At 40.0% G+C, this 14,081-nt stretch overlaps 1 protein-coding gene across 1 annotated transcript in view; it reads right to left on the bottom strand.

Moving 5' to 3' along the window:
- IMPG1 (interphotoreceptor matrix proteoglycan 1) overlaps nucleotides 1–14,081 on the bottom strand; it is a 131,082-nt gene that overhangs the window by 62,535 nt on the left and 54,466 nt on the right. Inside the window, exons 9-12 of the mRNA XM_036318414.1 lie at nucleotides 11,042–11,062; nucleotides 9,660–9,907; nucleotides 8,000–8,076; nucleotides 6,979–7,061 (exon numbers count right to left, since the gene is read on the bottom strand). Of these exons, the coding sequence (XP_036174307.1) occupies nucleotides 6,979–7,061; nucleotides 8,000–8,076; nucleotides 9,660–9,907; nucleotides 11,042–11,062 (429 nt within the window). The remainder of the gene's footprint in view (nucleotides 1–6,978; nucleotides 7,062–7,999; nucleotides 8,077–9,659; nucleotides 9,908–11,041; nucleotides 11,063–14,081) is intronic.

The raw sequence follows: 14,081 nt of genomic DNA, 5'->3' as shown, positions 1-14,081 counted from the left end.
CCCTAGGAGGTAAAACCAGAGAATGAACTTAGTGCGATGTGGAAGGAGAAAAAGAGCTCCTTGAGAAAAGAGAAAAGAAGGAGAAATGGTGGCATTAAGGTGAGATGTTGCCAGAGCTACTGAAAACATAGCATCATCTAAGTATGTGTGTGAGTATGTTCTTATAAAGGACTGTGAGCCTGGGAGGAAGGGAAAGCTACAATTTCTAACGACAGATGCTTCTACCTACTTTTGCTTTTGCAGAAACGGCAGCATTTATCTCAGAAACATGTGGTCACTGTGCAGTAAAATGTTCAAAGGAGATTAAATAGATCACTACTCTCCATAAGAAACTGGATCGGACCTTGGAGAGGGAATGGGGAAAAGCTTGGAATTCTGAGAGAGTGAAGGTTTAGCAGCAGGTGCAGCAGGGAAGTGGAGGACTATCGTTCAATATGGAGCCAAAATATGGGGCAGAGCACTGACTATCCCCGACTTAAAATTTGGAGAGCACTATGACCTCCTGGTTCGTAGATCGACGCTCAACCACTGAGCCGCACCGGCCGGGCGTGATGGCTACCTTGACTGTGCCATGGGTGCCCAGATATTTGGTTAAACATTATTTTTGGGTGTCTGTGAGGGTGTTTCTGGATGAGAATAACATTTGAATCAGTAGATTAGTAAAGCAGATTGCCCTCCCCAATGTGGTGGGCCTCGTACAGTCGTCTGGAGACTGGAATAGGACGAGAACGGGTGAGTAAGGGAGAATCCATGCTTTGCCTGGCTGTCTGAGCTGGGACATGACCTTCTCCTGCCTTTGGCCCAGAACTTGGACTGAGACTTCTACCGTCGGCTCTCTGGAGTCTCTAGCTTGCTGACTGCAGATCTTGGGACGTCTCAGCCTCCCTAACCACGTGAGCCAATTCATTAGATGAAACCTTTTTATACATATATAAGCGCTCCCATTGGTTCTGTTTCTCTGGAGAACCCAAACTAATACAGGGGAATAAAAAACAAAATGTTTGACAGCGGGATAGTTCTGCCTAAAGTTTGCTTCTTCACCACTTAAAATGTTGCAATTTATTAAGGCTGACATTTCAAATGGAATGTCTAGCAAGTGAAAAAGTCTGTAATTTGGAAGAACACTAAAGAGCTTCTGTTTCGATAGATGAGATGATCGTTCTAATGGGCAAAAAGAAAAATGTATTGCTGCCTACACACACCTAAAACAAACTATACAGAAATTTCTATCCTAATGGTTTAATATTATTTTTGAACAAATTGGTTGTACGTGGAGGAAGAATGTAGAGTTTCTCCTATATGTTTATGACTTTTATTTATATGAAACAGGAGTAATTTTAACAGGTAACTGGCTCTGCAAGAAAGAATGGCTTGGGATAAACTGCCCTAAAATATTAATAATAGAAGATCTCAGAATTCTATCCAAGATGCCAATTCATTTAGTGTTCTGGGGGCATATTTTATCAGTACTTTATCTCAGGAGGAATAGCTACTACATTAAGCTGCTTAAGCCGAGAGAGTTCTATGAGCACTTTACTAAGATTTTAATGGCTTCGTGGGCGTTTGGTGACACTAACCTTAAAAGTTTTCCAGGCTAAAATTACCTCAGCAATTCCATGGTGCAGAACTTTGGAGTCTTAGTTGTCCTTTACCTGTGCCTTGGTGAGACCCAGAACTGTCTTCATGAGGGAGGAACACTCAGTCTTGTCTAGAGTGTTCTCCCCCCTCCCATTTCCATGTATGTAACTGAAATGCCGTTTTATCAAGAATTTTTCCTAGTTAGGGACTTCATTTTTCATTAGGATAAGTCATTTCTATCCCCACTTGGGCTGATTATGAAAGCATATGGATCTGCCTTTAATTGGCCACAGAATATTTGCACTCTAGGCTCACGTCAGCAAATATAGTGCTTCTTGGTCAATACTAATCAAAAACTCAGTTATGAGATCTAATATCTATTTATAGAGCATTGACTGAAGGTTATGAAGCACATTCATTCCTCTAGATACTCTAAAATCAATCCTGGAATTAAGGTGGACCGTCAGAACCCAGCCCCTCAGAGAAGTGCTGTAAATTGGGCTCCGGCATTCATTACACATCTCTAGTGAGGGCCTTAAAGGAAACACCTGACACTGATTTTATACAGAGGGAGGTTAATGGCAGACAGGATTCTCTCCCTTATGAGGATCCTTAGGAGAAATCCTTTCTCCTAAGCCATTACCATGCTGAAAGCATGCAGGCACGGAATTATATGACTTGTGTTATCCTCACTGCACAGTCTGTTAATAAGCTCCCAGCCAAATGCATCAGCCACCTAAAACAAGTTGAAAGAGCTTTATCAAGTTTATTTTGTACACAAGTTTCCCTATATAGTCAACTGATTTTTAAAAAGACATATTGAGGTGAAATGTGACATAAAATTCACCACTTTAAAACTAACTATTCAGTAATTGTAAATTCATAAATTTACAATGTTGTGTAACTACCACCTCTACCTAGTTCCAAAGCATTTTCATTACTCTGTCATCTGACTTATTTTTGTTTTATCTTTTCTTCCATTGTTATTCAAGTCTTTAAAAATAAAATCTTATTGTATTTTATGCATGTCTGTAATTCATCACAGTTTTTTTTTTAATAAGGTGGGATTTTAATAAACAAGTTATAAAAAAAACCCCACACCTAGTGACAGGCCCCAGTGCAGGAGGCTGAGGAGGAGTCAAAGTCAGGGAGTGGGAGAACCAGGAAGGAAGTCATTTGTGAGAACCAAAATGAAGTTTCATGATGAGAGTGGTTAACAAGCACCACACACCAGAAACATCAAGTAAAATGAAGATGGAAATGAGGTTGCTAAATGGATTAATTAGGAAACTATTTGTGAAAACTCTATCCCTGTAATCTGTGATTAGAAGTGAAAACTTGTGAAATTTTGTGGTGATTAGGAGGTGAGATAGTGAAGACCCAGATGTCTATCAAAAAATAAAATAAAAAAGACAGCATGTGAAATAGAGAAAGAAGAGGCTGGGTTTGAGGGCAAAGTAAGTTTGAGAGAATATATATTTTTAATGATGAGTATATATATATATATAAATTTATATATATATACTAAATATATATATAAATTTAATGATGAGTATATATATAAATATATATAGTATTATATATATAATACTAAGCCAAACATAGTATAACTAGAGGCCCGGTGCACAAAAATTTGTGCACTCGGGGGGGACGGGGGGTCCATCAGCCAGGCCTGTGCCCTCTTGCAGTCTGGGACCCCTCGGGAGATAACGACCTGCTGGCTTAGGTCTGCTCCCGGGTGGCAGAGGGCAGGCCCAATCCCTAGGTGCAGCCCCTGGTCGGGCTCAGGGCAGGGCCAATTGGGGAGTTGGGGCGCCACCCCCTGTCATGCATAGAGCAGGGCAGATTGGGAGGTTGCGATGCCACCCTCAGTCACGCTCAGGGTAGGGCCGATTGGGGGGTTGGGGCACCGCCCCCTGTCACACTCAAGGCAGGGTCGATGGGGAGGTTGCGGCGCCACCCCCTGTCACGCACAGAGCAGGGCCAATCAGGGGGGTTGGGGAGCTTCCCCCTGTCACTCACAGAGTAGGGCCGATAGGGGAGTTGGGGCACCGTCTCCTGTCATGCCAAGAGCAGGGTGGATCAGCGGGTTGGGGCGCCACCCTCTATCACCCACAGAGCAGGGCCGATCAGGGGGTTGGGGCGCCGCCACTCTCACACTCAGGGCAGGGCCGATGGGGAGGTTATGGCTCTACCCCATCACACACAGAGCAGGGCCCGTGGGGCCGGGGGGGTTGGGGTGCTGCACCCTGTCACACACAGAGCAGGGCCGATCAGGGGGTTTGGGCGCTGCCCCCTGTCACGCTGATCCCGGTGCTGGGAGGCATATTACCCTTTTACTATATAGGTTAGAGGCCTGGTGCATGGGTGGGGGCTGGCTAGTTTGCCCTGAAGGGTGTCCTGGATCAGGGTGGGGGTCCCCACTGGGGTGCCTGGCCAGCCTGGGTGAGGGGCTGAGGGCTGTTTTCAGGCTGGGGGTGACTGAAGCTCCTAACCGCTCCTTTTTTTCTTTTCTTTTTTTTATTCTGGGCCAGCTTTAGTTTGAGGCTTGGCTCCAGCTCTTAGGCCTCCGCTGCTGAAAGTAGGTTTCTGGCCTTTGCTTACAATGTTGCGATCCCGCTGGCTGAAGTCTGGCGGTATTTGTTACATAATTTCTTAAACTGCAGGCTCAGAGGCCTGTAGTGCAGGCGGGGAACGTTGGTTTCCTCCGTCACTGAGGCAAGCAAGCCTCCCTGTTCGCATCAGCTGCCTGGCTGCCAGCCGCCATCTTGGCTGCCAGTTAATTCGCATATCTCGCTAATTAGCCAATGGGAAGGGTAGCGGTCGTACGCCAATTACCATGTTTCTCTTTTATTAGTGTAGATAGGTGGAGGAAACTTGAATGACCTTGGTTTTGCAACCAGCTGTAGTGTGACCTTGAGCAAGGACTTCACATCTCTAGGCTTGGTTTTCTCATCTGTGAAACACAGTAACTTAACTAGATTATATCTATGCTATATTCATGAATAAAAGGAATGTATAAATAAAATGAGAACAGTAAAGCAATTTTGAAAATACAATACTTTCATCATAGATATACTATTATTTTTATGAATCTATCTGAAATGCTGATCTTATAATAATAAGTTTCTATGATATAATATTGTTATTATATCCAGTGAGCACTTCATATCAATTATTTCACCAAAAGATTAATTTTGTTTTATCAAACTAACTTTCAAATGATTTAAAAATCAATATAGTGGTGGTTGATGTGAAATGTGGTTGATTAAAATTGGCCATAAATTCTTTGATAGCTCTCCCATCAAGAGATAAGTTCTGTGTTCCCTCCTCTTGAATCAAGATGGGCTCCATGGCTGCTTCGTCACTAGAAAGTGAGCAAGTGACACTATTCTTGGCCCTTAAGAGAGTGACAGCTGTCTGTCTCTTGCAACACTGACTCTTTGCATCCAGCTGTGATGCTGTGAGGAAGCCCAAGCAGCCCCTGGGAAAGGCCTAGATAGAGCAGAAATGAGAGCCCTGCCAACAGCTCTGCTGAGCACTGATTTGCCAGCCAAGTAGAGAACATTTTGGAAAAAGATCTTCAACATCAGTGGAGGTACTCTAGTTTACATAATGGGGCAGAGAAGAGCTGTTGCCACTGGTCCCTGCCCACATTTCAGATTTATGGGGAAAATAAATTATTGTTGTTTTAAATCACTAACTGCAGAATTGGTTTGTAACAAATGTTGGTTAACATGTATTCACTGTTAATCATGTAAATAAAATATAATCTGTACAGGTGGTTCTGCTGTTGTGACATGTATGTGTTTATGAAAAACGTAGTATTCCATAAAACTGCATACTAATTGCATACAGGGTTTATGAGGAAAATAGGATTGAAGTGGACCACTCAAAACCTGTAGACTTTTGTAAAGAAGAACTCTAAGACAGGAACAATCCTATTAAAAATATCAGCCATAACACATCTCCACCGGCATTTGCACTTCGGACCGCAATGTATCCTTAACCACCTTGCATCTTGGGGTTCAGGTTTCCTTAAAGACATTTTTACTTACGATTTCATCACAGAACTGTATAAAGTGGAAAGCATAGGGGTTTCTGAAGCCACTAAATCAGCTACTTCCTGAACTAAATAGACTCTTCTTCAGAATTTTCAGGTGGGTTTCTTAAAGATCTTCATATATGATTAAAGATTTCTCTTTAATTGTGAGAATGTTTGACCCTATTGCCTCAAAAATGAACAGGTTTGGAAATTCAGAAGTGAATCAAGAAGATTTAAATGTTTGCTGACACCCTTATGGATCAATTACATATTGAAGCATGGTGGCAACCATGCTTGGTAGGAATTGCTGTTTAATATTTTAACCCTGCTGACTTGGCTTCTGTCATTATTTGCTTGCTAAAATAATAGAAAAGTTATTTTGATTTTCTGAATTATATAAATCATCCCATTCGATTGAATACCCTATTGATTGTAATGTGAATACCCCATTGGGTGTGGTCATACTGGTTTTAGAAAACACATTCCTCTGTACCTGGAGACCACGGCTGCACAATTACTCTAAATTTTCCCAGTGGCTCCAGATAATGTGTTTCCGTTGACTCAGTGGTCCTAAGACCCAAAACTATAATTAATATTTGTAGATAACTAATCGGCTCAATCTAGCTTCTGTAACAAACTGCTTTTTTTGCAAACCAGGTTCCTTATTCATAACCGCGAGATGTAATCAATACCTTTGTGATTTTTGCCTATATAAATCTGGTGTTGTGGTCATTTAACCACTACGAGATTTGGAGAGCAAATTGCCCCCTCGTAGTCCCGGCTTCGAAATAAATGTGATTCCTTAATTCAACTTCTTGAGGCGTCCTTGAGTGATTCTTGGGATACATTACAACAGTATGACCTAACCAGTGCTAAAGAAACACATGTAGCAGAACAGACAGTATCAATGGTCAGCCTGTCTGTGGCAAGTAGGAATCCATATACTGATTGTGAAGGCCCAATCCTGTGTTGCCATAGTCCCTCGTTGTGGACTTGGGCCTTGTGCCCTACCTTGTCTTGATGGACTCTCAGATTTGAAGCCCAGTAGAGATGGCTGTTCTGTGTGGGTAGCTGTTGGAGCTGCTTTGGTTTGAGTTTCTCTCCCCAGGTCCACGAGGAAAGGGCTGCTAGTGCTCTCTGTATCCTGGGGACTAGAGCTGAGGGAAGGACATGAAGGGTGTCCTCCTTTTCAGAGGAGGGTGGGTCAATGGACTGCTGTCCTGTTGTCAGTGCTGGGTGAGGAAAGCTTCTCTGGGTCTAGGGGGGCTTTGTCACTGGTCTTTGAGGTAGTGTCATACATGGATTTCTCAAAGAGGATGTTGTTATCTAACATAGACTTTGTGGGAAGGAAAAACTCACCAGGTAGACTATGTCCTTCTCTGTCCACTGTCTCGAGCCTGGGCTGACCAAGAGGAAGTTCTGGACTCAAAGTAGCATCCTGAAGAATGAATATAGAAAGACATGTGGAGAAGGGACTTTTTTTTTTTTAATATGAGAAGGGCTATAATCTATATATTTTTCATTTAAATTTAAGCAAGTCAGTTTAGTTGACTTGAATCTACTGTAGATTCTGATATAGGTTCTGGTAGAGAAATACGTCCTAAACAGGATGAATGCACCAATACAGTGGTAATATGAACTCTATTGGGGTGGCTAATTGACTCTGCCTATGCAGAGTTAACTCATAACTGAAATACTTTGAATTATGTCTATCATGTTTGAGTTTATGAATTCTTTATTTAAAGAGGCAATAAAGCTTAGTCAGCACTTTCATTTATGAATACCCCAGTGATAACTTTTGGCATAAATTAAATGACAATAGCTTTAAATGAAACAAAAACTATTACTGAATTTATTATTTTTACTTTCTAAGATGTCATTTTGTACTCATGAGATCCCCATAAATAAATACCAGTATATAGATAAGACCTTAAGAACCAACTTGTAAATTATGTTTATTTCTGGAAGTTAAATAAAATATTCCGCTTTAAGTATTCTTTTCAGTTTATGAACATGTGTTTATTTTATCAAAAACAGAGCAAATCTTGACTCTAATTGAAATAAAGATCTGACTACAGTGAAGGAAACTTTAAATTTTAGGGTGTCCCTTAAAAAAGTATACACACCCTTTGAATGAGTATAAAGGCAGTGTTTATTAGAAGACATTTCATTTTCAAAATTGACCTATTAGCTGTTAAAGTGTATATACATTTTCTGTGTTTTACGAATACAGATACGGAACGTGGGTAATCAACTACTGCCTATAAAAAGCACTAAGTACTGCAGAGGAGAGTTTGCTCTGTTCAGTCTTTTTTGTTGTTGGAATATTTTTGAGGCCTTGTTTCTATTTGAAGAACAAAAGGACAACAAACTCACCTTTGTGAAACCAGCAAGGAGTGTAGGCAGCACTGACTGGGTATTGGGAGCAGAGCCAGGCAATGACCCAACAATTTCTGTGGATGAAAAATCACAAGATTTGAGTGTTTACTTTCTTACTTTCCTTTTGTGTTTGGGCAGTAAAACAGTTAGGGTGGAAAGTGTGGCACTAATAAGTTCTTAAGGAGTGGTGCAACTGATCATTAAGAAGTCATCACATAAGCTAAGGGTCATTGATCTGAAGGATAAATTGAAGGACAGATGCAAGGGGTATGTCTTGCATGCTTACGTGATAAGAGCAATTATTAAGGTGGATTTTTAGGGTGTTTAGTTTTATTGTACAGATTTGGACTAAGCAGAGAGGCTGATTGGCTAGGCCAGTGAGGATGAAAACATCACTGAACTGACAAAACCTAACAGAACTGGCTCGAATAAATACTGCAACCAAGAACCATTTGCAGAGTCCTACTTCAAACCAAAGCCTGATTCTCAGAACCTCCTAGAGCAGTGGTTCTCAACCTTGGTGGCACATTAGAATCACCTGGGAATCTTTTTAAAATCCTGATTTCTGGGCCTCATCCTCCGGAAATTCTGTTTCTTTGTTATGGGGTGGGGCCACATTAGTAACAAAGAAACAGCATATCCGGAGGATGAGGCCCAGAAATCAGGATTTTAAAAAGATTCCCAGGTGATTCTAATGTGCAGCCAAGGTTGAGAACCACTGTCCTAGAGGATTCAACAAAGAGACAAACCAGATGTTCTCTGAGATGAGTCTGAAGTCCACCTTTTCTTGTCTAGTAGATTCACTTACCCTGCACATTGTACCAAGAGGTTTTTGTGAAGCTTTTCAGTGTTGAGTTTGACTATAGACGCCAGAGAGACAGAACTGGCAGAGAATGCTAGCTTCATGCCATGTCACACTAAAATGGCATTTCGGTTGTCCATCTATTAAGCCAGGAGTACTGGGCCTACTGAGGAGTTGAGTCCCAGGCTCCTGGGTCCCTCCAGGCACCCACTGAAGATTTGAGTGTGTCTGATTATCCGGTTGACTTTTTTAGATCCACGCTCCTCTTCTCTTCCCACTACTTTCTGCTCCAGGAGGTTGTCTTATATGGGATATGTCAATGATTGCTTGCCCTCTGTTTTGGGGGATGGCTTAGTTCATTAGGCAACCCTTCAGGCCAGGAGGTCGTAATGGGCCCTTGCTGCTTCTAGGCCCAAGGAACTGTCCTATTAGGGAAACCTTTATAAATAGTCCCTTTATCAAACTAGTCTCACATGACCCTAATTTGAATGTGCCATCTGTTTCCTTTTGGGACTTGATCAATTTACTAATAAGGGAATCTGGGTTTTGCTAGGGGAACAGAGCTGTCCAGGGGTTACTCTCTCTCCCTGGGCTCTACTGGGTGGTCAAACTGGACTTGACTGACATTCTTGGCTTCTCCTAGAGCTATTCTTGGTGTGAAGTAGTCACCAAAGACTTATCAAATGAGGTTGGAGTGAGGAAAGACAGAAATGATACCATACATGATGCGCCTGTCACAGAAATGATAGATTCTGCAAGGCCCAATAAAAATGACAGTGACCATGAGACATTCACAACTCCTAGTCTCTCTGTCAGAATGAGGATAAACCCAGAACTATGAAGTTGCCAACTGACCGTCAGTGAACTGAATTGTCCCCACGTGCAAGGATTTTTCTTCCTGTAGCACTCTGCTGATCAGCTTTTTGAGGTCTAAAGCTGTGAGATAGGTTTCTTGTTGCTTGTCCTCCTCTGTCATCCCATAAAGGATTCCTTCACTTTCAGTTTTGTTGGAATCAAAAGACAGCAGGTCACTTGCAGGACTTTTTGCTTCTGCACTGTCTCTCTTAAAGATGGCCATAAGTCGCACCTCTATGGAGCTTGAACTGTAGAAGCAGAGGACACGTCATACTCAAGGCCATTGTTCTATGCCTTGGTAAGATGGTTACTATGATGCTACAAAGCTTCAGGACAGCTGAAACCTCTTGAATATCCCACTTCCAAAATAATTTCAATGTTTATAAAAAATTTGAAATGTGGCAAAAAATTGACATGTATTTTATGTAGTTTTTTATATGTGTTTTAGTTCTAAATTAGAATGTCAGGATAAGGGTTAAGTCCACATTAAAGAGGGAACACTAACTGAATCAAGAAGATATTTCTCTTCTTCTTTTTTTCCAAGAAGTATTTATAAATTAAAAATTAAAAACCCTAAAGTAAACATAATCTTTCTCCCAAGGTGCTTTAAAAATAACATCTTGGAAAGAAGGTGTGAGAAAGGAGAAAGAGAAGTAGCATATGATAAAGTATATTTATTATAATATTTATTAACTCAATGCCTTTTTGCACGTAAAAATCAAATCAAATTCTCTGTAACTATGTCCTCTAAGATCAGGTTTTACCTTCTCATTTAAGTCCACTCAGAGGGATGCAAAGTGTTTTAAAGGCCACAGGAACTGATAATGTGTATCCTTGGCAGTTCTTTGGGCCACACAATCAGTCAGTCTGTAGTTCATTATTTCCTTAGTCAATTATAGGAGCCAAAGCTGGATTCTTATTACTGAGCTTTCCTAGATCTAGTGGGCCCTTTCCCAGGTCAAATGACCTTGCAACCAAGGAGCAAATTAGTTTCTCGGCTTTAATCCAGACAGGCTAGTTTCATGTACAAGTATGCATTCAGGCAGACAATTTCCTATCATAAATGACATTTTTGTGAAGCATGCTTGCATCACCCTTATATGCCTTTATGTTTTTCTAATTAGATTTTGAGTTTTATCTCATGGAGTGATTTTGAGAGTTACCCCCTAACCCCCACTACTGAATAATGGGTCAGTTACTCCCATTTAAATAAGAAACGATTAAAAAATCATTGAGTTATCCTAGATTTTATATGTAAACATTATTTGCAAAAGATCAGCATATACATTTATGGGGGAAAAAGTACTATATTTAAAAATATTAAAAGTTCAAAATAGTTTAAACAATAAAGAATTTAAATTAAAAAGAAAAGTCCAAATTACCCATCTCTTTCTTTCTTTGGTCTTCATTTCATCATGCACAATGGTAACATGCAAGGAAGTAAAAATTTTTATGAAATTTATGGAGACATTCAATGTATCATTTCATATACAAAAAATTCTTTCCATTATCTTCCATATTTGTCCAAAGCTTTGAAGGAAATATATAAATTCTTACCAGAATTTGGATGGAAACTTTGAGAACCATATACATCTCAGAAAGTAAACATCATGATCTAATGTTTCCGATTAGGATTTGAGAATTAGTTCAAAGATTATATGTACTCTTGGTCTTAAACTCTTTGAGTTGCTCATATTCCTCCTAAAGAGACTGCAAATATATCCTAGACATCTTTACAGTTTTGGGTAGTGCTGGTGGCAGGAAGTTTTTAAAATGTATTTTATAAATTTATTTCTGGACCCTGTGAATAGCATTAAATGCTTAGTTTAATTCTGAAGGTAATTTATCTGAGGCTGAACTCTGGAGCTGTTGTTTTGTTGACGCTTGTTTTTTGAATTGCTGTAATCAGTAAACCTTGAGGGAATGGTACAATTCACCATGGACCTGGTTGCAAGAAAAACAAACAGCTGTTAACTGAATGGGTGGTCTGCATCAGGCAGTTCACTTGCATCCTCTTTAAATCTTTTCAACAGCACAATCAATCCTATTTCACAGAAAACAGGTAGAGAGGGAACTTGTCAGTGGAAAGAGGCAGAGCCAGGATTCAAATCCTGGCCTGCCTGACCTCAAGCCTGACCACCCACTCATACCTGCAAAAAGGTCATTTAGTCACTAAACTGACAACTACATTTTGGACTCCTCCAAAATAAACATATGAATTTAATTTAGAAGCTATATTCAGTTTTTTTCATTGCAAATGAGAGTTGCCAACAAAGGCACTATACATTTTTTGTTTTGGGATGGGGTTTCATGTTGCTTTCATCCCTTGATATAACAGGACTGAATGGACTCTCTTTCCTTCTGGGAACACAAGAGAGAATCTATGACCATCTCACTGGGATGCTCTGAGGGAAGGGAATTCTTTCCGTACTAACTTGACATTCATCCAGAGCTGGCCTCCTGCTTTCTTTCAGTGATAGTTGTAATCCATGATGCTGCTGAGAGAGGCCAAGGCTTTCTGGGCTAAGACCCCAGTCCTGCTCATTTTTAAAGCTTGCTTTATTGAAATATAATTTTCATGAAACAAACTTCACATGTTGAAGGTATACAATTTGATAAGATTGACACTCCTGTACACCAGCGAATCAATTATGGCAATCAAGATAGTGAGCACATTTCATCACCCAAAGGCTTGCTGGTACCCCTGTGTAATCCTTCCCTCCATTCCTTCTCTGCCTCACCCTCTCCAAGCAACTGCATTTTTTTTTTTAGAGTTAAATGTAAGTGGAATCATAATGTACTCCCTTTGATCTGTCATTGTTCACTTAATTATTTTGAGGCAAATCCATGTTGTGTATTCCAATAGTTGCTTTGCTGAGTAGTAGTCTATGGTAAGAATATGTCACAATTTGTTTATTTATTGCTCTGTTGGACATTTGGGTTGTTGGCTATTACAAATAATGCTGCTATGGACACTGGTGTGCGAGTCTTTGAAGGAGAATACCCTCCAACGAGATTGAATGATTGTTAATAGCTTCCCATATATGCTTTAAGAGATAAAGCAATATATTACGTGAATCTTTCACCGTTCATCCCTTTAATGGTGTTAATCATAGATGTTCTAACTAGTTCCCAGTTGTATTGAGATAATCGAATGAGGTTACTGACACAAAAGCACTTATTAAATTGTAGATCAGGTTTTATATGAATGAGTGGACATGAAGACAGTACTAGGAGACATAGGGTGTTAGGCCTTCTGTAGGGACCTGGCTCCATGAGAAAGCAATTTCCTTCATAATGAGTTTACTTTACAATATGCTGAGCATCATTATTAATGATTAAAAGTTTGTGGTACTCACAGCATAGCATTTATTGTATTTGGGTCAAATGTGTTTTCCTTCTTGGAGACTAAATCTTTATTACATAATAGAAATCATTGGGAAAATGTGATCAAATTTAGTTTATACGTATCTTTGGAAGAAATAAGAATAAATTCCTACAGAGATAAACACATGGGGAAGATGCAGCTTCAAGGGATATATCTTTAAACTTTTTACCTTGAAAATTTAATCAGCCTAACATTTTTATTTTGTTCTGAAATATATTTTTTATTATTATTAGTTTTCATTTATTTGAAAGGAGGAAATAATGAGCACTTGAACATTCACCAAAAAAGTCCCCAAAACGTTCCTATCATTTAACAGCTTTAAATTAAAAATTTGTTCTTTAACTGCAGTGGTTTATCCAGAAGACCTTGCCATCTATGCAGAATATCCTCCCATCACCTTTTATTTTTTTTAATCCATCTGATTTCACATGGAATACTGTGGGGCGGCATGTTGAAATAAAGAAAAACAAGTCTGCTTTGGTAAATAGGAAGGGTTTCATCTTTTATAACTTTCACTTTTCAATGTTTCCTTCCTCTGGAATTATGCAGATCAGGGGGCCTGATAACTTCAAAAGAAATAAACTGGCGGAGCTCCCCCAGAGGAATGCTTTGTGAGTGTGTGGCACCCTGGCTCTGGGCACCTTTATGCTTTAAGACGATAGACGGTAAGGGAGCCGGGAAGGACTTGGGTGACTCCTGCTTTACCCACTTTACAAATCCCCTCCGGCAGGAATCACACTCTGTCATACCAGGGCTGATGTTTACCCTGCGGAGCATTAAGAAAAAAAGTAAAACATATGTGGCCCCACTTGTAGATGTTTTGAATAATGAGAACTTAAGAAAAAGACGCACAAATCTTGCCAAAAATTATGAACCCACATTAGAATGTTGAGGTGCTGACGGATATAGACCTGCCAAGGGAATATGATCGGACCCTGCTGCAGTGTGGCGCTCTTTGATTATTTCATTTCTTTTATTGGAAATTTTCACTTAACAATTTTTATAATTATTATAATACTTTTTCATTTAATAGA

Source organism: Myotis myotis, unplaced genomic scaffold (genome assembly GCF_014108235.1).
Source record: "Myotis myotis isolate mMyoMyo1 unplaced genomic scaffold, mMyoMyo1.p scaffold_m19_p_7, whole genome shotgun sequence".
Lineage (NCBI taxonomy): Eukaryota > Metazoa > Chordata > Mammalia > Chiroptera > Vespertilionidae > Myotis > Myotis myotis.
This window is presented reverse-complemented; position numbering and strand designations above follow the sequence as displayed.